The sequence below is a fragment of the Erythrolamprus reginae genome, chromosome 13 (genome assembly GCF_031021105.1).
Source record: "Erythrolamprus reginae isolate rEryReg1 chromosome 13, rEryReg1.hap1, whole genome shotgun sequence".
NCBI lineage: Eukaryota > Metazoa > Chordata > Lepidosauria > Squamata > Dipsadidae > Erythrolamprus > Erythrolamprus reginae.
Genome location: NC_091962.1, coordinates 7,375,711 through 7,400,849, shown reverse-complemented (window position 1 = coordinate 7,400,849; position 25,139 = coordinate 7,375,711). Strand labels below are relative to the sequence as shown.

Genomic DNA, 25,139 nt, shown 5'->3' with positions numbered 1-25,139 from the left:
AAGCGGTGGCTTACAACATATCAATATATATATACAGTGGTCCCTCGATTTTCGCGGGTTCGAACTTCGCGAAATGGCTATACCACGGTTTTTCAAAAATATTAATTAAAAAATACTTTGCTGTTTTTTCCCCCTATACCATGGTTTTTCCCACCCAATGACATCATATGTCATCGCCAAACTTTCGTCCACCTTTAATAAATATTTTTTAAAATAAACTTTAATAAATAAACATGGTGAGTAATAATCTAAATGGTTGCTATGGGAATGGGAAATGGTAATTTAGGGGTTTAAAGTGCTAAGGGAAGGCTTGTGATACTGTTCATAGACAAAAATAGTGTATTTACTTCCGCATCTCTACTTCGCGGAAATTTGACTTTCGCGGGTGGTCTCGGAACGCATCCCCCGCGAAAATCGAGGGAACACTGTATATATAAACATGCTACATCCAATTAATTTAAATTAATTCATCTAAAAAATCCCAATACTATTAAAATTCATTCATACCCATTCATGCAAAAGACATGCGTTTCGTTCATCGGCCAGGGGGCTAGTGTCTAATGATCCCAGGCCTGGCAGCATAGATGAGTCTTAAGACTCTTGCGGTAGGCGAGGAGGGTGGGGGCAATGCGGAGCTGATTCCAGAGGGCCGGAGCCACCACAGAGAAGGCTCTTCCCCTAGGCCCCGTCAAACGTAATTGTCTAGTTGACGGGACCTGGAGAAGGCCGACTCTGGGACCTGGCCAGTCGCCGGGGCTCATGCGGCAGGAGGAGACAGTCCCGTATATAATTCGACTTGATGCCATGTAGGGCTTTAAAATATTTGTCCCTCTCCTTCCCTTGAAGTGCGACCCCTTCTCAAAAATACGCCACCCGGAAGAACCGAGGGGAAGTCGTGGCCTCTTTTGGATCAGCACCAGGTGGTGGAGGCGCTGGGTCTGCCCCTTCGGTTCAGGTGTACAGCGACCTCCACGCGCTCACCAAGGGGTTCAAATTCATGTTCCAGGATCTGATGGAGAACCGGGATGGTGAGTGGGGAGTTTGGGGGGAGAACCAGCATGTTTTCGAGCCTGTTTGCCCCACTTCTTGTGTGACCGAGCAGGAAGCTCATCTAACTCTGGTTGAACATCTGTACGGTCCGTTCTTGCCTTAATAATTGGATGGATGGATGGAGATAGGCAGAGAGATGGATAGAAACATAGAAGACTGACCTCCTGGTTCCATCTAGTCTGCCCTTATACTATTTCCTGTATTTTATCTTAGGATGGATCTATGTTTATCCCAGGCACGTTTAAATTCAGTTACTGTGGATTTACCAACCACGTCTGCTGGAAGTTTGTTCCAAGCATCTACTACTCTTTCGGTCAAATAATATTTTCTCACGTTGCTTTTGATTTCCCCCCCAACTAACCTCAGATTGTGTCCCCTTGTTCTTGTGTTACATAGAAACATAGAAGACTGACGGCAGAAAAAGACCTCATGGTCCATCTAGTCTGCCCTTATACTATTTCCTGTATTTTATCTTAGGATGGATATATGTTTATCCCAGGCATGTTTAAATTCAGTTACTGTGGACTTACCAACCACGTCTGCTGGAAGTTTGTTCCAAGGATATACTACTCTTTCAGTGAAATAATATTTCCTCACGTTGCTTTTGATCTTTCCCCCAACTAACTTCAGATTGTGTCCCCTTGTTCTTGTGTTCACTTTCCTATGAAAAACACTTCCCTCCTGAACCTTATTTAACCCTTTAACATATTTAAATGTTTCGATCATGTCCCCCCTTTTCCCTTCTGTCCTCCAGACTATACAGATGGAGTTCATTAGGTGGCGATAGATAGATAGGTGGAGAGAGATAGGCGGGTGGAGAGAGCGAGACAGATGGATGGATGGATAGACACATGGATAGCATAGACAGGCAAACACACAGGATAAACATAGATACGATATATTAGGAGATAGATAGGTAAATAGAAATAAAATAGATAATAGCAATAGCATTTAGACTTATATACCGCTTCATGGTGCTTTTACAGCCCTCTCTAAGTGGTTTACTGAACCAGCCTCTTGCCCCCAACAATCTGTACTGCAGGCCACTGAAGCTGACTGTAGATCTGCAGGTCAGCGGTTCAAATCGCATCACCGGCTCAAGGTTGACTCAGCCTTCCATCCTTCCGAGGTCGGTCAAATGAGGACCCGGATTGTGGGGGCAATAGCCTAGCTCTGTTAAAAAGTGCTATGGCTAACATGTTGTAAGCCGCCCTGAGTCTAAGGAGAAGGGCGGCATAAAAATCGAATGAATGAATGAATAAATAAATAAATAAATCTGGGCCCTCCTTTTACCCACCTTGGAAGGATGGAAGGCTGAGTCAACCTGGAGCCGGTGGTGAGATTTGAACTGCTGAACTACCGCTAGCAGTTAGCTGGAGGAGCCTGCAGTGCTGCAGTCTAACCACTTCACCACCCCACCTCAGATAAGATAGATAGATGACATTAGATAGATAGATAGAAAGATAGATAGATAGATAGATAGATAGATAGATAGATAGAAGAGAGAGATAGACAGACAGACAGACAGACAGCTAGATTAGATAGATAGAAGAGATAGATAGATAGATAGATAGATAGATAGATAGATAGATAGATAGATAGATAGATAGATAGATTAGATAGATAGATTAGTTAGATAGGTAGAAGAGATAGAAAGATAGATAGAAGAGATAGATAGATAGATTAAATAGATAGAAGAGATAGAAAGATAGATAGAAGAGAGAGATGGATAGACAGACAGATAGATAGAAGAGATAGATAGATAGATAGATAGATTAGATAGATAGATAGATAGATAGATAGAAGAGATAGAAAGATAGAAGAGATATATAGAAGAGATAGATAGATAGATAGATAGATAGAAGATAGATAGAAGAGATAGACAGACAGATAGATAGAAGAAATAGGTAGGTAGAAGAGATAGGTAGGTAGATAGGTAGGTAGATGATTGACAGAAGATAGATAAAAAGAAGGGATGGATGGATGCATTGATAAATGGATGGATGGATAGCTAGATATATAGAGAGAGGGGTGGATAGATAGGGGAGAATGGATAAATACATGAAAAGATGGATGGATAGATGGACAGAGGTGTGTGTGTGTGTGTGTGTGTGTGTGTGTGTGTGTACATCCACACACACACATATATATGGGGAGGCAGACAGATGGATAGATATATGGATAGATTGATGTAGACATAAATGATGGATGAAAGATAGGTGCCCTAGATGGAAAACCCAGGTCTTAATATGCTCGCTGGGAAAAACAGAACCAATATTTTAATGAGCAGGTTATGCAAAATGCTTCCAGGGTGTTTATATTATTGTTGTTGTTGTTATTGTTTTGTTATTATTATTGTACGTTTCTGTTATTTTCCTTCCCCACAAGTGCTGTCCTACAAGATCGAAGAGCTGGGCGAGGCTCTCAAGGCCCATTACAAAATAGAAGAATTTTCCTCCCTGATGCTTCCTGCGCAGGTAGGTTAACACGGCTAACATAGTTGGTTTGGTTTATAGTGGGACTAACGGAGGGGGCGGCGCCCCATTGCTTCAAAACGGTGGCCCCTTTGGGGTGGGGCTCCAGAAGTAAGCAAGCAAGCAACCTCTCCGACTGCATTGTCGTCTTTTTTATTTATTTATTTTTGTTTATTTATTTTATTTTATTTAACATACAAACATTTAAACATCGTACAAAACGACATTAAACATTTACGATTTATATATATACAGTACAAGATTTATCTTTTACAACTCTATTTGCTAAACCTTTTTCTTAACTTCCACCCAGTTGTATATTTTCTCCCACACTCTGTAATAGTCCTTATTTTGTTGGTTTTTTGTATCTCGTATGTTAATTTGCTAAATTTGGCGCAGTCTAATATTTTTTTTAATCGCCATTTCTTCGTTTGGAGTCTTTTCTTGTTTCCATACTTGTGCATATGCTAATCTTGCAGCTGTGAGTAAGTGATTTATTAAGTAGCAGTTTTCTTTACTATGTTTGCCTCTGATTATGCCTAATAAATACATTTCCGGTTTTATCTCAAGTTTATAATCCAATATTTCTTCCATCCATGTCTGAATTTGGGTCCAAATTTTTTTGCTTCCTTACATTGCCACCAAATGTGATAGTATGTTCCTACCTCTTTTTTGCACTTCCAACATTTGTTACTTACATTTACATTTATTTTGGCTAAGCGCGCTGGCGCGTAGTGCCACCGGAAGAGCATTTTATAAAGATTTTCTTTGTATGGTGTCGTCTTTTTTAATGCCCGCCGAAAGGACACCGTGACGGTTTTGGGCCAGGTTGGGTGCGATTCGAACGGGAAACTGAACTCCCAATCCGTCATCCTAGAAGGGGACCGTGAGCATTCGTCGGGGGCCTTCATCCCTGTCGACATTTCTGAACTCAAGGATTATTCTCTGTTCCCCGGACAGGTGAGCACTTTAAATCAGGTTTTGTTTTCCAAACTTGGTGACTTTTATCAGGTTTGGACTTCAACTCCCAGAATTCCTTAGCCGATACACTCTGATTGGGTGCGCTTAATAATAATAATAATAATAATAATGACAAGGAAACGGTCTCTTAGGATTTTTTTAACCAACAGGTATTAGAAAGAGAGGGTGCCAAGATATGTAATTGCACAGAAATGTATGAATTAACCATTGAACTACCAGGCGGTAGGGAAAGCAAGTAGGAGGCTTGGCTGCATAGCTAGAGGTATAACAAGCAGGAAGAGGGAGATTATGCTCCCGCTATATAGAATGCTGGTGAGACCCCATTTGGAATACTGTGTTCAGTTCTGGAGACGTGAGAAAATATTATTTTACTGAAAGGGTAGTAGATCCCTGGAACAAACTTCCAGCAGAGGTGGTTGGTAAATCCACAGGAACTGAATTTAAACATGCCTGGGATAAACATAGATCCATCCTAAGATAAAATACAAAAAACAGTATAAGGGCAGACTAGATGGACCATGAGGTCTTTTTCTGCCGTCAGTCTTCTATGTTTCTAATAATAATAATTTATTAGATTTGTATGCCACCCCTCTCTGAAGAAGACTCAGGGCGGCTCACAACAATAATAAAACCAATATTATAGTAGAACAAATCTAATATTAAAAAACATATTAAACCCTATCATATTTTTTTAAAAAACCAAACAACACATTCATACCAAACATAAAACAAAATATAAAAGAGCCTGGGGGAAAGGTGTCTCAACTCCCCCATGCCTGGTGGTATAAGTGAGTCTTGAGTAGTTTACGAAAGACAGGGAGGGTGTGGGCAGTTCTAATCTTCGGGGGGAGTTGATTCCAGAGGGCCGGGGCCACCACAGAGAAGGCTCTTCCCCTGGGGCCCGCCAAACGACATTGTTTAGTCGACGGGACCCAGAGAAGGCCAACTCTGTGGGACCTTATCGGTCGCTGTGATTCATGCGGTAGCAGGCGGTTCCGGAGGTACTCTGGTCCAATGCCATGTAGGGCTTTAAAGGTCATGACCAACACTTTGAATTGTGACCGGAAACTGATCGGCAGCCAATAAAAGCCACGGAGTGTTGTAGAAACGTGGGTGAATCTTGGAAGCCCCACAATGGCTCTCGCGGCTGCGTACTGCACGATCTGAAGTTTCCGAACACTTTTCAAAGGTAGCCCCAAGTAGAAAGCGTGCATGGAGGCTGGGGGGGAATTTATTTATTTATTTTGTAAATTATTCTTTTATTGATGGGGTTCTTTTTCTAATTTTTTTTCCTTCCTCTTAAAAACATACATAAATGAAAACACATTTCCTATCAATGCTTAACGTACATAAATAAGAACGCATATACCATAAATGCCTAACCATATACTTATAAAATCTTTACAAATTGAAAATAAATAAAAACATCCTGAATTCATTTCAACAATATTTACTCCATCTAACAACGAAGCTAAGAAGAGTGAAAATGTTATGCAAAAGAAAAATAATATTTTAAAAGAAGGAAAAAGAAAGAGAAAAAAAATTAAGAAAAAACATTACACAAATATTCTCCAATTCTAACCTTCATGTTCTTAAATTTTAAACTCCTCTAAACCTGTGTTGCCTAATTATCTAATGCTGCCTCCCTTTCTCAACTGGGTTCTACAATCATTTTTCTAATTCCTCTACGTTACTTTCAAAATAATTATTTGAGGCTGGGGGATTCTGGGAGTGGATTCCACCCCTCTTAAAACATGCTGGCTGGGGGATACTCCGGAGAGGGGTGGCATACAAATATAATAATAATAATAATAATAATAATAATAATAATAATAATAATAATAATAAATTAATAATAATAAATTAATAATAATAATAATAAATAATAATAATAATAATACTGGGAGTTGAAGTCCACCCCTCTTAAAACACACTGACTGGGGAATTTTGGAACTTGAAATCTACCCATCTTGAAGTATGCCGGCTCGGGAATTGTGGGAATTGAAGTTATATTTTTTAATTTCCCAGGTTGTGGTCATGGAAGGGATGAACAGCACCGGGAAGAAGCTGGTTGCATCTAAACTCTATGAGGTGATTAAAAAACTCCCTGAGCATCGCCGCTCTGCCACACTCCTCAAACTGGATCTACATATTAATGTACAGATTCATTCATTCATTCATTTATTAGATTTGTATGCCGCTCCTCTCCGTAGACTCGGGGCGGCTAACAACAATAATAAAACAGCATATGACAAATCTAATATCTAAAATAATTTAAAAACCCTTATTAAAAACCAAACATGCACACAAACATACCGTGCATAAATTGTATAGGCCTGGGGGGGAAAGGAATATCTCAATTCCCCCATGCCTGACGACAGAGGTGGGTTTTAAGGAGCTTACGAAAGGCGAGGAGGGTGGGGGCAATTCTGATCTCTAGGGGGGAGCTGGTTCCAGAGGGTCGGGGCCACCACAGAGAAGGCTCTTCCCCTGGGTCCTGCCAAACGACATTGTTTAGTCGACGGGACCCGGAGAAGGCTGGGATTCGTGCAGCAGAAGGCGGTCCCGGAGATATTCTGGTCCGATGATATGAAGAGCTTGGTGATCCACTTTACGACCAGAATGGCAGGCTCAGTTGTGGTCGTAAGTGGAGGACTACATGTATGTGATTTTCCGGGACAAAGTGACACTTCCTGAGCTTGTTTATTTCCTAAGCAGGAGTGACAGACTCCAGCCAGAAATTGAATTTAACTGACTTCCCTGTGAATAAATAAATGTAAGAAATAATACTTCTCTTTCCAGGGGGTGCCCCTTCCTTTCCACAAGCCCACAGAAGCAGCCACAGGTATGGTACCCACTTGCCAATTTCGTTCAACCAGTGCATAACTTTAAATACAATTCTGCCTTATTGCTGGATTGGTCTACACTCTGCATTAAGCCATGGTTTGTTTTAAACATGGTTCGTGGAGCCATCACACTTGGCCACGTTCACACAGTATGTTGAGACAGCCCTCTGGGAAGAATGATTAATATGGGTTTTATATATTATTGTGTCCATTTTTAAGTAAATATATAGTTAGGTGTATATTTAAATTTTCCCTGCACTATTTACAGTTATTGTATTCTGGCGAATATGATACCATGTCTTTCAAGACTGAAGAAAAGCAAAAATTGCGTTGCCTTTTTAATCAATAAAAATTTCTTGTAAACCATAATAACATAGTAATATAGTATTAATACATTATTATAATACGTAGTATTATATGTATATAATAACATACATGATATAGCCCCATGCAAATGCATTACTTTGCATATAACGTATATGTGTAATAATATATTATTAGAACATTTAAAAGTTACACTTAGTGTAGTGGTTTATTTGCACAATTATTGTAAACATTGCCATAACTATAAATAATGCAGTGATTTGCTTGTACAGTGGTACCTCGAGATACGAGTTTAATTCGTTCCGGACCTGGGCTCTTAAGTCGAGCAGCTCTTATCTCGAACAACTTTTCCCCATAGGAATTAATGTAAATAATTTTAATTGGTTCCAGCCCTCAAAAAACTCACAAAGTTAGTCTAAATTATGCAGAAAGACATGTTTTTAATGAAGAAATGTACATGTACATATAAATGAATAATGAAGTTTCTTTCACTTAACTTGTAAACTTTCTTAAACTTTTAAATTTACATATGTTCAACTTCTCTGCCACCCAATCCTGTAGGACTGAGGTCCCCAACCCTTTTTGCACCAGGGACCGGCTTTAAGCGATCAAGAGAGGAATGGGTGAATGAATGGACGGAGGGTGGGAAGGAAGGAAGGAAAGAGGGAAGGGACAGGAACAGAGGAAGGAAGCAAGGAAACTTATGAAAGGGGAGAGTAAGAGAGGAATGAGTGAAGGGAGGGAGGGAGGGTAGAAGGTGGGAAGGAGAAAGAAAAGAAGAAATAGAGGAAGGGAAGGTAAAAGAGAGAAAGAAAAAGAGAAAGAAAGAAAGAAAGAAAGGGGGAAGGGACAGGAACAGAGGAAGGAAGCAAGGAAACTTATGAAAGGGGAGAGTAAGAGAGGAATGAGGGGAGGGAGGGAGGGAAGAAGGTGGGAAGGAGAAAGAAAAGAAGAAATAGAGGAAGGGAAGGTAAAAGAGAGAAAGAAAAAGAGCAAGAAAGAAAGAAAGGGGGAAGGGACAGGAACAGAGGAAGGAAGCAAGGAAACTTATGAAAGGGGAGAGTAAGAGAGGAATGAGTGAAGGGAGGGAGGGAGGGAAGAAGGTGGGAAGGAGAAAGAAAAGAAGAAATAGAGGAAGGGAAGGTAAAAGAGAGAAAGAGAAAGAAAGAAAGAAAGGCAACTTCAAAGAAAGGCTCACTGAGCATCTCTCACTCTCTCTCTCTTTCTATCCCTCTCTTTCTCTCTCTCCCCCCTCTCTCTCTTTCTCTCCCCCTCCTGGACTCCCAGATCACTCGCTTCTCCGGCCAGCAAGCCGGCTGCCCGGAAAAGCATCGCGCCTTTTCAATGCCCTTCCCTGTGCTTCGGAAGCCGCCGAACGCCGTCAGAGGGGCGCGTCAGCGGCTTCCGAAGCACAGGGAAGGGCTTAAGCCGCCGCCTTTTCCCTTCCCCGTGGGAGCAAACATGCTTTGGGGGTTTGGCTGGGGGGGAGAAGTAGCACCTTCCTAACTCCCTCCCCCCCAGCCAAACCCCCAAAGCATGTTTGCTGCCACACGATTTAGCCAGGACAGGAGCGAAGTAACGTGGAGGATTGGGGAGCTGAAACCGGGCGGTTTCAGCTTTCCAATCCTTCACGTTACTTCGCCGCTAAATCGTGTGGCAGCAAACATGCTTTGGGGGTTTGGCTGGGGGGGAGAAGTAGCACCTTCCTAACTCCCTCCCCCCCAGCCAAACCCCCAAAGCATGTTTGCTGCCACACGATTTAGCCAGGACAGGAGCGTTCGGAGCCCGAGAGGGGGAAAGAGAAGAATGGAGAGAGAGCCGCGCGCCGGAGGCGGACGCCGCTGCTGCCTCAACAGCAGCCACGGGAGGGGAGTCGCGCGCGTGTGTCGGTGTGATTGCGACTCCCCTCCCGTGGCTGCTGTTGAGGCGGCAGCTGCGTCCGCCTCTGGCGCGCGGCTCTCTCTCCATTCTTCTCTTTCCCCCTCTCGGGCTCCGAATGCAGCGGGCGGCGGGAAGAGGAAACGAGGCAGTCCCGGATCGCTTGCTTCCCCGGCCAGAAAGCCGGCTGCCTGGGAAAGCGTTTTTCAAATGCGCTGCTTTCCCAGGCAGCCGGCTTGCTGGCCGGGGAAGCAAGCGATCCGGGACTGCCTCGTTTCCTCTTCCCGCCGCCGCATTCGGAGCCCGAGAGGGGGAAAGAGAAGAATGGAGAGAGAGCCGCCCGCCGGAGGCGGACGCCGCTGCCGCCTCAACAGCAGCCACGGGAGGGGAGTCGCAATCACACCGACACACGCGCGCGCGCCTCTAGCTAGTCAGAGAATGTGAGTGCGGGGAGGGGGGTTCCTCTCTTCTTATGCCTCCCCGCCACCCCCACCCCTCCGCTTTCTCCTTGCGTCGGCTTTCGCCCCCCCCTCCTCCTCCTCGCGCCCTCTGCCTTCCACCGAGCAGCCACGGGAGGGGAGTCGCTGGAGCTGCCCCCGGACTTTCCACCAAGCCCAATGCCGCCAGCCCACATGTCCGCCTCTCCCCGCGGCGGCGGTAGTGCTGCCCAGCGCTCCGGCGTTGTCCGGGCTTCTCCCGCCACGCGCAGCCCAACAGCTCGCTCTGGCTGGCGGCGGCGGAGGAAGGCGAATGCGGCTTGGAAGCTGGGAGGGGGACGGAACATCTTTGGCCACTTAGCTCTTCCTCCGAAAGGAAAGCGTGGAGGCTGCCTCTCTCCTCCCATATTCCGCCCCCCTCCCAGCTTCCAAGACGCATTTGCCTTCCTCTGCCGCCGCCAGCATCCAGCTCTTCCTCCGCTTCTTGTTTCTCTACAAAATGACAGCTGGGCGGAGCCTGGCGGCGGCGGAAAAAACGCTCATACCCCGAATGTGGGCTCGTAAGTAGAACAAAAATATCTCTCCCCTCCTAGCTCGCATCTCGAAATGCTCGTATATAGAGCAGCTCGTATGTCGAGGTTCTACTGTACTGTCATAATAGTGAGTGTTATATCTCTACAAGTTACAAGAGTTCTTGGGTTTGCCTGCACTGCCGTCAACTTAATCCTAATAATATATTGATGGTTTTTATTTCATAAAAAAATTGGAAATAAACAGTAAACTCTAAACTCTAAAGTGTGCAATAGGGTTGATATTCCTGGAGGCATCTGTAATATGGTAAATGATTTAGCTTTACTAGATAAATGGTCAAAGCAATGGAAACTGCAGTTTAATGTTTCCAAATGTAAAATAATGCACTTGGGGAAAAGGAATCCTCAACCCTGTATTGGCAGTTCTGTGTTAGCAAAAACTCCAGAAGAAAAGGATTTAGGGGTAGTGATTTCTGACAGTCTCAAAATGGGTGAACAGTGCAGTCAGGCGGTAGGGAAAGCAAGTAGGATGCTTGGCTGCATAGCTAGAGGTATAACAAGCAGAAAGAGGGAGATTATGATCCCGCTATATAGAACGCTGGTGAGACCACATTTGGAATACTGTGTTCAGTTCTGGAGACCTCACCTACAAAAAGAGATGGATGAAATGGAACGGGTCCAAAGACGGGCTACAAGAATGGTGGAAGGTCTTAAGCATAAAACGTATCAGGAAAGACTTCATGAACTCCATCTGTATAGTCTGGAGCAGTGTTTTTCAACCAGTGTGCCGTGGCACACTAGTGTGCCGCGAGACATGGTCAGGTGTGCCGCGAAGCTCAGCAAGAGAGAGAGAGAGAGAAAGAAAGCAAGAGAGAGAGAGAAAGAGAGAGAGAAAGCAAGCAAGCAAGAGAGAAAGAAAGCAAGAGAGAGAGAGAGAGAAAGAGAGGCAGGGAAGGAGGGAGAGATAGAAAGAGCAAAAAAGAGAGGAAGGAAGGAAGAGAAAGAAAGAGGGAGAGAAATAGAGCAAAAGGGAGGAAGAGAGAGAGAGAGAATTTTTTTGTCCAAACTTTTTTTAGCCCCCACCCACTCCCCCCCGCTCAATGTGCCCCATGATTTTGTATATGTAAAAAATGTGCCGCAGCTCAAAAAAGGTTGAAAATCACTGGTCTGGAGGACAGAAGGAAAAGGGGGGACATGACCGAAACATTTAAATATGTCAAAGGGTTAAATAAGGTTCAGGAGGGAAGTGTTTTTAATAGGAAAGTGAACACAAGAACAAGGGGACACAATCTGAACTTAGTTGGGAGAAAGATCAAAAGCAACGTGAGAAAATATTATTTGACTGAAAGAGTAGTAGATCCTTGGAACAAACTTCCAGCAGACCTGGTAGATAAATCCACAGTAATTGAATTTAAACCTGCCTGGGATAAACATATATCCATCCTAAGATAAAATACAGAAAATAGTATAAGGGCAGACTAGATGCACCATGAGGTCTTTTTCTGCCGTCAGTCTTCTATGTTTCTATAATGTATATGTGTAATAATATATTATTAGAACATTTAAAAGTTACACTTAGTGTAGTGGTTTATTTGCACAATTATTGTGAAAATTACCATAACTATAAATAATGCAGTGATTTGCTTGTACTGTCATAATAGTGAGTTTTATATCTACAAGTTACAACAGTTCTTGGGTTTGCCTGCACTGCCGTCAACTTAATCCTAATAATATATTGATGGTTTTTATTTCATTAAAAAATTGGAAATAGACAGTAAAATGGGTTGCCTGCACTGCCATCAATAATAACAAATTGTATACCGTATTTTCCGGAATATAAGATGCACCGCTTTCTTCCCTAAAAGAGGCTGAAAATTCAGGTGCATCTTATACTCTGAATGTAAAATTAAAGCTTTTTTCCCCAGCCCTAACTACCATAGGTGCTAACTATCTTCTCAGCTCTTACCTTGCAAGCTCTTTCATTGTTACTCCTTGCAAAGAATGTTTTCCAACCCTGTCTTTGCAGGGTTTTTTCATTCTCTACTTGCTCTGAATGCTTCTTTCCAGCCCTAACCAGGTGCTAACGATGTTCCCAGCTCTTACTAGCTTGCAAGCTCTTTCATTGCTACTCCCTCCAAAGAGTGTTTTTTCCAGCCCTAACCAGGTGCTAACGATGTTCCCAGCTCTTACTAGCTTGCAAGCTCTTTCATTGCTACTCCCTCCAAAGAGTGTTTTTTCCAGCCCTAACCAGGTGCTAACGATGTTCCCAGCTCTTACCAGCTTGCAAGCTCTTTCATTGCTACTCCCTCCAAAGAGTGTTTTTTCCAGCCCTAACCAGGTGCTAACGATGTTCCCAGCTCTTACTAGCTTGCAAGCTCTTTCATTGCTACTCCCTCCAAAGAGTGTTTTTTCCAGCCCTAACCAGGTGCTAACGATGTTCCCAGCTCTTACTAGCTTGCAAGCTCTTTCATTGCTACTCCCTCCAAAGAGTGTTTTTTCCAGCCCTAATCAGGTGCTAACGATGTTCCCAGCTCTTACTAGCTTGCAAGCTCTTTCATTGCTACTCCCTCCAAAGAATGTTTTTCCAGCCTTAACCATGTGCTAACGATGTTCCCAGCTCTTACTAGCTTGCAAGCTCTTTCATTGCTACTCCCTCCAAAGAGTGTTTTTTCCAGCCCTAACCAGGTGCTAACGATGTTCCCAGCTCTTACCAGCTTGCAAGTTCTTTCATTGCTACTCCCTCCAAATAGTGTTTTTTCCAGCCCTAACCAGGTGCTAATGATGTTCCCAGCTCTTACTAGCTTGCAAGCTCTTTCATTGCTACTCCCTCCAAAGAATGTTTTTTCCAGCCTTAACCAGGTGCTAACGATGTTCCCAGCTCTTACTAGCTTGCAAGCTCTTTCATTGCTACTCCCTCCAGAGAGTGTTTTTCCAGCCCTAACCAGGTGCTAATGATGTTCCCAGCTCTTACTAGCTTGCAAGCTCTTTCATTGCTACTCCCTCCAAAGAATGTTTTTTCCAGCCCTAACCAGGTGCTAACGATGTTCCCAGCTCTTACTAGCTTGCAAGTTCTTTCATTGCTACTCCCTCCAAAGAATGTTTTTTCCAGCCCTAACCAGGTGCTAATGATGTTCCCAGCTCTTACTAGCTTGCAAGCTCTTTCATTGCTACTCCCTCCAAAGAATGTTTTTTCCAGCCCTAACCAGGTGCTAACGATGTTCCCAGCTCTTACCAGCTTGCAAGTTCTTTCATTGCTACTCCCTCCAGAGAGAGTTTTTTCCAGCCCTAATCAGGTGCTAATGATGTTCCCAGCTCTTACTAGCTTGCAAGCTCTTTCATTGCTACTCCCTCCAAAGAATGTTTTTTCCAGCCCTAACCAGGTGCTAACGATGTTCCCAGCTCTTACTAGCTTGCAAGTTCTTTCATTGCTACTCCCTCCAAAGAATGTTTTTTCCAGCCCTAACCAGGGGATTAAAATAATGTGCTGAAGCCGACCAGACTAAGGATCCTATTTTCCTCCCCCAAAACTAAGGTGCATCGTATACTCTGAAAAACACCGTAATCATGTTTACATTAAACCTTAAAAAATTACCACCTGCAACATTTGCTCGCATGCCCTCAACTATTAATAATAATAAATAAATATATTTTCTCTAAAATAGAAACATAGAAGACTGACGGCAGAAAAAGACCACATGGTCCATCTAGTCTGCCCTTATACGTATTTTATCTTACGATGGATCTATGTTTATCCCAGGCATGTTTAAATTCAGTTACTGTGGATTTACCAACCACGTCTGCTGGAAGTTTGTTTCAAGGATCTACTACTCTTTCAGTAAAATAATATTTCCTCATGTTGCTTTTGATCTTTCCATCAAATAACTTCAGATTGTGCCCCCTTGTTCTTGTGTTCACTGTCCTATTAAAAACACTTCCCTCCTGAACCTTATTTAACCCTTCAACATATTTAAATGTTTCGATCATGTCCCCCCTTTTCCTTCTGTCCTCCAGACTATACAGATTGAGTTCATGGTCTTTCCTGATGCGTTTTATGCTTAAGACCTTCCACCATTCTTGTAGCCCGTCTTTGGACCCGTTCAATTTTGTCAATATCTTTTTTGTAGGTGAGGTCTCCAGAACTGAACACAGTATTCCAAATGTGGTCTCACCCGCGCTCTATATAAGGGGATCACAATCTCCCTCTTCCTGCTTGTTAAACCTCTAGCTATGCAGCCAAGCATCCTACTTGCTTTTCCTACTGCCCGACCGCACTGCTCACCCATTTTGAGACTGTCAGAAATCACTACCCCTAAATCCTTCTCTTCTGAAGTTTTTGCTAACACAGAACTGCCAATGCAATCCTCAGATTGAGGATTCTTTTTCCCCAAGTGCATTATTTTACATTTGGAAACATTAAACTGCAGTTTCCATTGCTTTGACCATTTATCTAGTAAAGCTAAATCATTTGCCATATTACAGACCCCTCCAGGAATATCAACCCTATTGCACACTTTAGAGTCATCGACAAATAGGCAAACCTTCCCTACCAAACCTTCCCCTATGTCACTCACAAACATATTAAAATTGCAAATATCTAAGCAGCTTGAAGGTCTGCACATTCTGTCATGGACCGTTATTACTGTCATTAATTAATCCTTTGATGACAATGCAGACAAATCACTCCCAGGGGTTTCTCTGGGCCAGAACCTGTCTTGTTGGAAAATAAAAATGAAACCAGTTTGTAATCTTTCCAGATCCGGAACCTCGGCTGGTCTTGGTTGCCTGTGGGCCCTATACCACATCGGACAGCATCGCCTACGAGCCCATGGTGGACCTGATTGAAACCATCAATAAAGACAAGCCAGATGTTTGCATTTTGGTAATGGAGGCCCTTCTGAAATTCTAAACTTTGTTCTTTACAACATACATGGAGTCCTAAAAAATTAGAGGGAAAAGACGATACGGAGTATTATAAGATATGGGGAAAGTTTTACGATTGGTTAAAAAAAAGAACAATGGGAAAATAATTAAAACTCAAGCAAAGCAACACGTCAAATGAAAGAACATCTAGTGACAAGGGGAAATTCTCTGATCGGACATTCAAAAAAAAAAAGAAGTGGGGAAACCTTTGTTCCCCAAATGTTGTACTTATATGTTTTGTCGTTTTTTTTTATTATTTTATTTTATTGTTATGTTATACTTATTGCAGCGTTTGTTTATTGGTTGTTTGGTTTATCCATGTAAAAAAAAAAGAAAAGAACATACATGGTGTTCTGCCGGCGTGTTTCAACCGCCCGTAATTACAGGGTAATTAGTCCAGGAAGACACACACCACACGATAAAAGGAAAACCCAAAAGTTTTTATAAACAGAAAAACAGAAACAGCTCCCTTTTTAAACGTCAAAGGGATTTTCTGGTACACACAAGGCACAGGTTAAATGCAGTCCAATTGCTCACCCAATAACTGGGAGATTGAGTCCAATTCTAAAGTCCAGAGAGTCCCCACACACAATCTTGAACAGCACAAAAACCACGATCTTGACGAAACAATGAATCAGATAAACTGCCAGGAGGCTAAAACACCAGGTTGCACTTTTATCTGTAGCACTAATTACAGCAGCCCCACCCAACCACAGGTGGCCTCATTTTCTCTTGTAATAATCCTTCAGTTGTTGTCTCCTATGCATCACTCTACGCATGCGTGGATGTGTCATTCATTCTTGTTCAGAATCCAAGGATGATACAGATGATTGATCTCCTCCTTCTCGGCTGTCTGCCAAACTCCCCTCTTCCCTGTCACTCACGCTTCCTTGGTCAGAGGAGGCTTTGTTGGCAGATTCCATCGAGAGCAAAACAGGCCTGCGGCATGTGGATGTCTCCCCCACATCCACCTGCACCTTCCTTGGGGCAGGAGCTGGGCCAGAGCTAACCACAACACATTGAGTCCTCGAATTACAACAGTTCATTTAGTGAATGTTCGAAGTTACGACATTATACTGACAGAAGCGACTTATGGTCATTTCTCACACTTGCGACCACTGCAGAACCCAGGGGAATCAAAATTCAGATGCGTGGCCCCGACTTATATTTATGACGGTTGGGGGAGGGTGTTTTCTGATCGCCTTTTAATTTCCATCCATTCATAAAACGTTCCCCAAATTTTATAATGGTTCAAATCTACTTTGTCATTTGTTGAGGATGAGATGTATTGATAAATCTGCAATCCAGGCGGGCCCCATCACCACTATTGGGAGTTAAAGATGCTGGGATTTGTAGTTGAGAGTCATCACAAATCTTAGACCTTTGGATTCAGGAAAGTTTTCATCACATTTGTCTGGTATTTATGCTTTGCAAAATCTTCCCGCTAGGGTTTAATTCTTTCCTCTTTTCTTTCCTGCTTACTTGATTTTTTCGGAAATGGCGGCCAACGTTAATTAAGATTTGGGGTGCGTTTCCCCTTCTCTGTCCATCCCCATTAACCATAAACTGTGCAATAAGGTTGATATTCCTGGAGGGGTCTGTAATATGGTAAATGATTTAGCTTTACTAGATAAAGGGTCAAAGCAATGGAAACTGCCGTTTAATGTTTCCAAATGTAAAATAATGCACTTGGGGAAAAGGAATCCTCAATCCGAGTATTGTATTGGTAGTTCTGTGTTAGCAAAAACTTCAGAAGAGAAGGATTTAGGGGTAGTGATTTCTGACAGTCTCAAAATGGGTGAGCAGTGTGGTCGGGCAAGCCAGTAGGATGCTTGGCTGCATAGCCAGAGGTATAACAAGCAGGAAGAGGGAGATTGTTATCCCCTTATATAGAGCGCTGGTGAGACCACATTTGGAATACTGTGTTCAGTTCTGGAGACCTCACCTACAAAAAGAGATTGACAAAATTGAACAGGTCCAAAGACGGGCTACAAGAATGGTGGAAGGTCTTAAGCATAAAACGTATCAGGAAAGACTTCATGGACTCCATCTGTAGAGTCTGGAGGACAGAAGGGAAAGGGGGGGACACGATCGAAACATTTAAATATGTTAAAGGGTTAAATAAGGTTCAGGAGGGAAGTGTTTTTAATAGGAAAGTGAACACAAGAACAAGGGGACACAATCTGAAGTTAGTTGGGGGAAAGATCAAAAGCAACATGAGAAAATATCAAACTTCCAGCAGACATGGTAGATAAATCCACAGGAACTGAATGTAAACATGCCTGGGATAAACATAGATCCATCCTAAGGTAAAACACAGGAAATAGTATAAGGGCAGACTAGATGGACCATGAGGTCTTTTTCTGCCGTCAGTCTTCTATGTTTCTAACCATGGCTTTCCTTTCGTTGTTTGCAGCTCGGCCCCTTCGTTGATTCAAAGCACAAACAAGTTGAGGTGAGTGGTGGAAGGTCTTAAGCATAAAACGTACCAGGAAAGACTTCATGAACTCAATCTGTATAGTCTGGAGGACAGAAGGGAAAGGGGGGGACATGATCGAAACATTTAAATATAGGGCTGCCGATCAATTTCCAGTCAAAATTCAAAGTGTTGGTTATGACCTTTAAAGCCCTACATGGCATTGGACCAGAGTACCTCCGGAACCGCCTGCTACCGCATGAATCCCAGCGACCGATAAGGTCCCACAGAGTTGTCCTTCTCCGGGTCCCGTCGACTAAACAATGTCGTTTGGCGGGCCCCAGGGGAAGAGTCTTCTCTGTGGTGGCCCCGGCCCTCTGGAATCAACTCCCCCCGGAGATTAGAACTGCCCCCACCCTCCTTGTCTTTCGTAAACTACTCAAGACCCATCTATGCCGCCAGGCATGGGGGAATTTTGACATCTATCCCCCCAGGCTCTTTATATTTTATGTTTGGTATGTATGTGTTGTTTTGTTTTTAAATATGATAGGGTTTTATGTGCCTCTTTTTTAATATTAGATTTGCTTTTTATTATTGTTGTGAGCCGCCCCGAGTCTTCGGAGAGGGGCGGCATACAAATCTAATAAATAATAATAATAATAATAATAATAATAATTATTATTATTATTATTATTATTATTAAAGGGTTAAATAAGATACAGGAGGGAAATGTTTTTAATAGGAAAGTGAACACAAGAACAAGGGGGCACAATCTGAGGTTAGTTGGGGGGAAAGATCAGAAGCAACGTGAGAAAATATTTGACCGAAAGAGTAGTAGATGCTTGGAACAAACTTCCAGCAGACGTGATTGGTAAATCCACAGTAACTGGGTTCAAACATTCCTGGGATAAACATAGATCCATCCTGAGATAAAATACAGGAAAATAGTATAAGGGCAGACTAGATGGACCAGGAGGTCTTTTTCTGTCGTCAATCTTCTATGTTTCTATGAGTGGAAAAGAGACACGGATATTAAACCTTGGTGGCTTCACAAGCAATTTATCCCCTATGTGAATTCAGAAGTTGGGTTTGGGAGTCCAAATCAGGACACCGGCTCCCTAAAACTTCGCAAGATCTCCCTCCTGCCCCCCCGACTTTTATTTTTCACTTGAGAACAGTACAATAAGAGAAACAACTTTGGGCAAATTCTGCAGTTGCCTTTAGTAAGCCAAATCAAATATCAACAAACTGTTTATCTTGGCAGACAGAATTTTTTTAAAAAAAGCAAAAACACGATTGTTTTTTTTCCCTCCCAACAGGGAAACTGTCCAGATGTGCTGCCCCCCCAGCTAGTCAAAAGTTATTTATTTATTTGTTTGCTTGTTTATTTATTTATTCATTCATTCGATTTCTAGGCCGCCCTTCTCCCGAGATTCAGGCAGTTTGCAGCATGAACAACATATTTATTTATTTATTTATGTATTTATTTATGTATTTATTTATTTATTTATTTATTTATTTATTTATTTATTTATTTATTTATTTATTTATTTATTTATTTATTTAGATTTGTATGCCGCCCCTCTCCGCAGACTCGGGGCGGTTCACAACAAAGTGAAACCGTTTACATCAAATCTAAATTACAGTTTAAAAATATTTTTAAAACCCCATTTTCTAAACAAACATACAGACAGACATACCATTCATAAATTGTATATGCCCGGGGGAGATGTCTCAGTTCCCCCATGCCTGACGACAAAGGTGGGTCTTAAGGAGCTTACGAAAGGCAAGAAGAGTAGGGGCAGTTCTAATCTCCGGGGGGAGTTGGTTCCAGAGGGTCGGGGCCGCCACAGAGAAGGCTCTTCCCCCGGGGCCCGCCAACCGACATTGTTTAGTTGACGGGACCCGGAGAAGGGCCACTCTGTGGGACCTAATTGGTCGCTGGGCTTCGTGCGGCAGCAGGCGGTCTCGGAGATATTCTGGTCCAGTGCCAGGAAGGGCTTTAAAGGTCATAACCAACACTTTGAATTGTGACCGGAAATTGATCGGCAACCAATGCAGACTGCGGAGTGTTGGTGAAACATGGGCATACCTAGGTAAGCCCATGACTGCTCTCGCAGCTGCATTCTGCACGATCTGAAGTTTCCGAACACTTTTCAAAGGTAGCCCCATGTAGAGAGCATTACAGTAGTCGAACCTCGAGGTGATGAGGGCATGAGTGACTGTGAGCAATGAGTCCCGGTCCAAATAGAATAGAATAGAATAGAATTTTATTGGCCAAGTTTGATTGGACACACAAGGAATTTGTCTTGGTGCAGATGCTCTCAGCGTACATAAAAGAAAAAGAGACATTTGTCAATGTATGTGGTACAACACTTAATGATTGTCGTAGGGGTCAAATAAGCAATGAAACAATCAATATTAATAAAAATCTCAGGAGACAAGCAACAAGTTACAGTCATACAGTCCTAAGTGGGAGGAAAAGGATGGTAGGAATGATGAGAAAAACTAGTAGAATAGAAGTGCAGATTTAATAGAAAGTCTGACAGTGTTGAGGGAATTATTTGTTTAGCAGAGTGATGGCGTTCGGGGAAAAACTGTTCTTGTATCTAGTTGTCTTGGTGTGCAGTGCTCTATAGTGACATTTTGAGGGTAGGAGTTGAAACAGTTTGTGTCCAGGATGTGAGGGGTCAGTAAATATTTTCACCGCCCTCTTTTTGACTCGTGCAGTCTACAGGTCCTCAACGGAAGGCAGGTTGGCAGCCATTGTTTTTTCTGCAGTTCTGATTCTCCTCTGAAGTCTGTGTCGGTCCTGTTGGGTTGCAGAACCAAACCAGACAGTTATAGAGGTGCAGATGACAGACTCAATGATTCCTCTGTAGAACTGGATCAGCAGCTCCTTGGGCAGTTTGAGCTTCCCGAGCGGGCGCAGAAAGAACATTCTTTGTTGTGCTTTTTTGATGATGTTTTTGATGTTGGGTGACCATTTTAGGTCTTGAGATACGATAGAACCTAGAAATTTGAAGGCCTCTACTGTTTAACACAGAAATCAGAATTAATCTAAAACAACCCGAACTTAAAAATAATTTACTCAACCAGCACATCTTATACATCAATCTCTCATACCAATCATTCATTCAATGTCAGAGGCTGAAATAAAAAGGGCCATTCAACCAATTTTTGCGCTTGATGGTGATCGGACTCATTCGAGACAATGATGAATCTGCATACAGACGGGAAGTTGAACAACTATCCTTGTGGTGTGACCAGAACAATGTAGAACTGAACACACTCAAAACCGTAGAAATGGTGGTAGACTTTAAGAGAAACCCTTCCACCCTTCCACCTCTCACAATACTAGACAACACAGTATCAACAGTAGAGACCTTCAAATTTCTAGGTTCTATCATATCTCAAGACCTAAAATGGTCACCTAACATCAAAAACATCATCAAAAAAGCACAACAAAGAATGTTCTTTCTGCGCCAGCTCAGGAAGCTCAAACTGCCCAAGCAGCTGCTGATTCAGTTCTACAGAGGAATCATTGAGTCTGTCATCTGCACCTCTATAACTGTCTGGTTTGGTGCTGCAACCCAACAGGACCGACACAGACTTCAGAGGATAATCAGAATTGCAGAAAAAACAATTGCTGCCAATCTGCCTTCCATTGAGGACCTGTATACTGCACGAGTCAAAAAGAGGGTGGGTAAAATATTTACTGACCCCTCACATCCTGGACACAAATTGTTTCAACTCCTACCCTCAAAATGTTGCTACAGAGCACTGCACACCAAGACAACTAGACACAAGAACAGTTTTTCTCCGAACGCCATCACTCTACTAAACAAATAATTCCCTCAACACTGTCAGACTTTCTACTAAATCTGCACTTCTATTCTACTAGTTTTTCTCATCATTCCTATCACCCATTTCCTCCCATGTTGATTGTATGACTGTAACTTGTTGCTTATATCCTAAGATTTTTATTAATATTGCTTCTTCATTGCTTATTTGACCCCTATGACAATCACTATGTGTTGTACCACATGATTCTTGACAAATGTATATTTTATTTTATGTACGTTAAGAGCATATGCACCAAGACAAATTCCTTGTGTGTCCAATCACACTTGGCCAATAAAAATTCTATTCTATTCTATTCTAGTACCCCAAATCTGGAGAGGATTAAATTGAAAGAGAGAGAGTGATTGAAGCTTGGCAGAATTTAAATCAAAACTTCTGAACACTCTTGATTTAAATTGGGGGGCGGGCAGGGGGAAATCGGAGGTCCTATTCTTGGTCAGCCAACTAAATTGATTCATTTCTAGGAAGGGCAGCTGATCATGTTGTACGACGAGGTCTTCAAGAGGTGTTTGAAGACCATCATTGAAGGCACAAGGAGGTGAGAAGACTGTTCTGTTCAGATAATCTGTGTTATTGTGTCCTGCCAATAGCCAGCGGAGCCGGCACCAAATTCGGACAGCGAGGAGGTTGGGGAGGGACATGAGCCAGTCCTGGAGGTCTGGGGAAGGCTTGGATGCATGCTCTGCATCCGAGGCAGAGAGAGCGCCAGGGCTATCTAGCAGTTATCAGCTGCCTTTAGAATTAGACATCAGCGAGGCAGAGGAACAACTGGAGCCTGTTCTCAGTTAGCGTATGCGCAGAGTTGCTGGGCAAAGGAAACAGCTGAGGAACAAGGGTCGACTTGGGAGTTAGGCCGCAGGTGGACGATGAATGGCCCCTCCCATTAAGTGAAAAGGGTCGCATTTTTGGCTGGAAAACTCAAAATAAACTACCAGAAACCAGCAAAAATTACTATCCACGTGACCACCGATGCTGCAAACAGCCGTAAATATAAGTCAATTACCGAGCAAACCCCACCCCACCCCGAAAATGTGATCATGTGACCACAAGTAGGTGTAGCCACCTGGATTACTGGTAGTTCTTGAGATCCCGTTGGTCGTTAAGCAAGGACTTCGCCTGCATTCCTGATTCTCACAAGCTCCTTTTAAAAAAAAAAATTAAAATAAAGTTTTATTTATAAACATATATACACATGACACAGAAAACAAAGACATTTAAAAACACGACATTATTTGTGTGGCAAATCTATGTTACAATTCTTATTGTGCTCATAATCTATTACGCAACTATTTTTACATATTTATTATAAACCAGTCATATACCTTAATCTTATTTTATATCTCTCTCAATTTAATGCTCTTATATAGTTAGAGGTATAACAAGCAGGAAGAGGGAGATTATGATCCCGCTATATAGAGCAGTGGTGAGACCATATTTGGAATCCTGTGTTCAGTTCTGGAGACCTCACCTACAAAAAGATATTGACAAAATTGAACGGGTCCAAAGATGGGCTACAAGAATGGTGGAAGGTGTTAAGCATAAAACGTATCAAGACAGACTTCATGAACTCAATCTGTATAGTCTGGAGGACAGAAGGAAAAGGGGGGACAGGATCGAAACATTTAAATATATTAAAGGGTTAAATAAGGTCCAGGAGGGAAGTGTTTCTAATAGGAAAGTGAACACAAGAACAAGGGGACACAATCTGAAGTTAGTTGGGGGAAAGATCAAAAGCAACATGAGAAAATATTATTTTATTGAAAGAGTAGTAGATCCTTGGAACAAACTTCCAGCAGACGTGGTAGATAAATCCACAGTAACTGAATTTAAACATGCCTGGGATAAACATATATCCATTGTAAGATAAAATATAGAAAATAGTATAAGGGCAGACTAGATGGACCATGAGGTCTTTTTCTGCCGTCAGACTTCTATGTTTCTAAGTTTTTATCTAATCCTGTATCTATTTTCCCATCAGCCCATTTATCACCAATAAGTATCTCTCTCTCTTTTTTTTTAACTTTTCCGTTCTTATTCCTATTGTTATGACTAGCTATAGATTTATTACTTTGTCCTTTTTTAACAGCCAGCAGTAGAACAAGCCTCAACAATTATAATATTCCGACTCCTCTAAATTAATTTTATTTCCACTGTTATTGTCCCATTTCTGCACATGCTAATATTTCCTCTATTATATCTCCCTCTGTCGGCACATTTTTCGTTTTTTCCAATATTGTGCAAATGTTAATCTTGCCGCAGTTGTCACGTGCAGCTGGTTCTCACAAGCTTGTGCCTCTCGTTCATCCTGCACAGTGCCAGATCCCACCTTGTGGTTGTGCCGTCATTGAGGGACGTCCACCACGTGCCTATTTATCCCCAACCACCTTTTGTCTGCGAACTGGCCAAAGAGGACCGACAGGTATGTTTGTGAGTGACATAGTGGAGGGTTTGGTCGGGAAGGTTTGCCTATTTGCCAATGACTCTAAAGTGTGCAATAGGGTTGATATTCCTAGAGGGCTCTGTAATATGGTAAATGATTTAGCTTTACTAGATAAATGGTCAAAGCAATGGAAACTGCAATTTAATGTTTCCAAATGTAAAATAATGCACTTGGGGAAAAAGAATCCTCAATCTGAGTATTGCATTTTATTTATTTTATTTATTATTTGGATTTGTATGCCGCCCCTCTCCGAAGACTCGGGGCGGCTCACAACAAGTGAAAAACAATCCAATACAATCCAATTAATTAAACATTGGCAGTTCTGTGTTAGCAAAAACTTCAGAAGGGAAGGATTTAGGGGTAGTGATTTCTGATAGTCTCAAAATGGGTGAGCAGTGTGGTCGGGCAGTAGGAAAAGCAAGTAGGATGCTTGGCTGCATAGCTAGAGGTATAACAAGCAGGAAGAGGGAGATTGTGATCCCCTTATATAGAGCGCTGGTGAGACCACATTTGGAATACTGTGTTCAGTTCTGGAGACCTCACCTACAAAAAGACGTGGTAGGTAAATCCACAGTAACTGAATGTAAACATGCCTGGGATAAACATAGATCCATCCTAAGATAAAACACAGGAAATAGTATAAGGGCAGACTAGATGGACCATGAGGTCTTTTTCTGCCGTCTGTCTTCTATGTTTCTAGGTAATTTCAACACCTTTCAGACAAGCTCCACTTCCCCTAATAATCATCTCAGTGGCTCTTCTTCTCATTACAAAAGATTCATTCAGACCAGGCTGAAATCTAGATCGAAAGGCAAATTTTAAACGCTGGATTTGCAGCTGTTGGCTTTCCCCACACCCAAAATGGGGATTCCAGGTACAGTGGCACCTCTACTTACGAACTTAATTCCTTCCGTGACCAAGTTCTTAAGTAGAAAAAATTGTAAGAAGAAGCAATTTTTCCCTTAGGAATCAATGTAAA

General features: G+C 42.4%; 1 protein-coding gene across 1 annotated transcript in view; it reads left to right on the top strand.

Annotated features, from left to right (window-relative positions):
* The window catches only part of POLA2 (DNA polymerase alpha 2, accessory subunit), a 53,732-nt gene that overhangs the window by 11,946 nt on the left and 16,647 nt on the right, over positions 1 to 25,139 (top strand). The window contains exons 6-14 of the mRNA XM_070766523.1: positions 847 to 1,028; positions 3,439 to 3,527; positions 4,329 to 4,484; positions 6,534 to 6,596; positions 7,308 to 7,350; positions 15,275 to 15,399; positions 17,857 to 17,895; positions 22,185 to 22,258; positions 24,034 to 24,139. Of these exons, the coding sequence (XP_070622624.1) occupies positions 847 to 1,028; positions 3,439 to 3,527; positions 4,329 to 4,484; positions 6,534 to 6,596; positions 7,308 to 7,350; positions 15,275 to 15,399; positions 17,857 to 17,895; positions 22,185 to 22,258; positions 24,034 to 24,139 (877 nt within the window). The remainder of the gene's footprint in view (positions 1 to 846; positions 1,029 to 3,438; positions 3,528 to 4,328; positions 4,485 to 6,533; positions 6,597 to 7,307; positions 7,351 to 15,274; positions 15,400 to 17,856; positions 17,896 to 22,184; positions 22,259 to 24,033; positions 24,140 to 25,139) is intronic.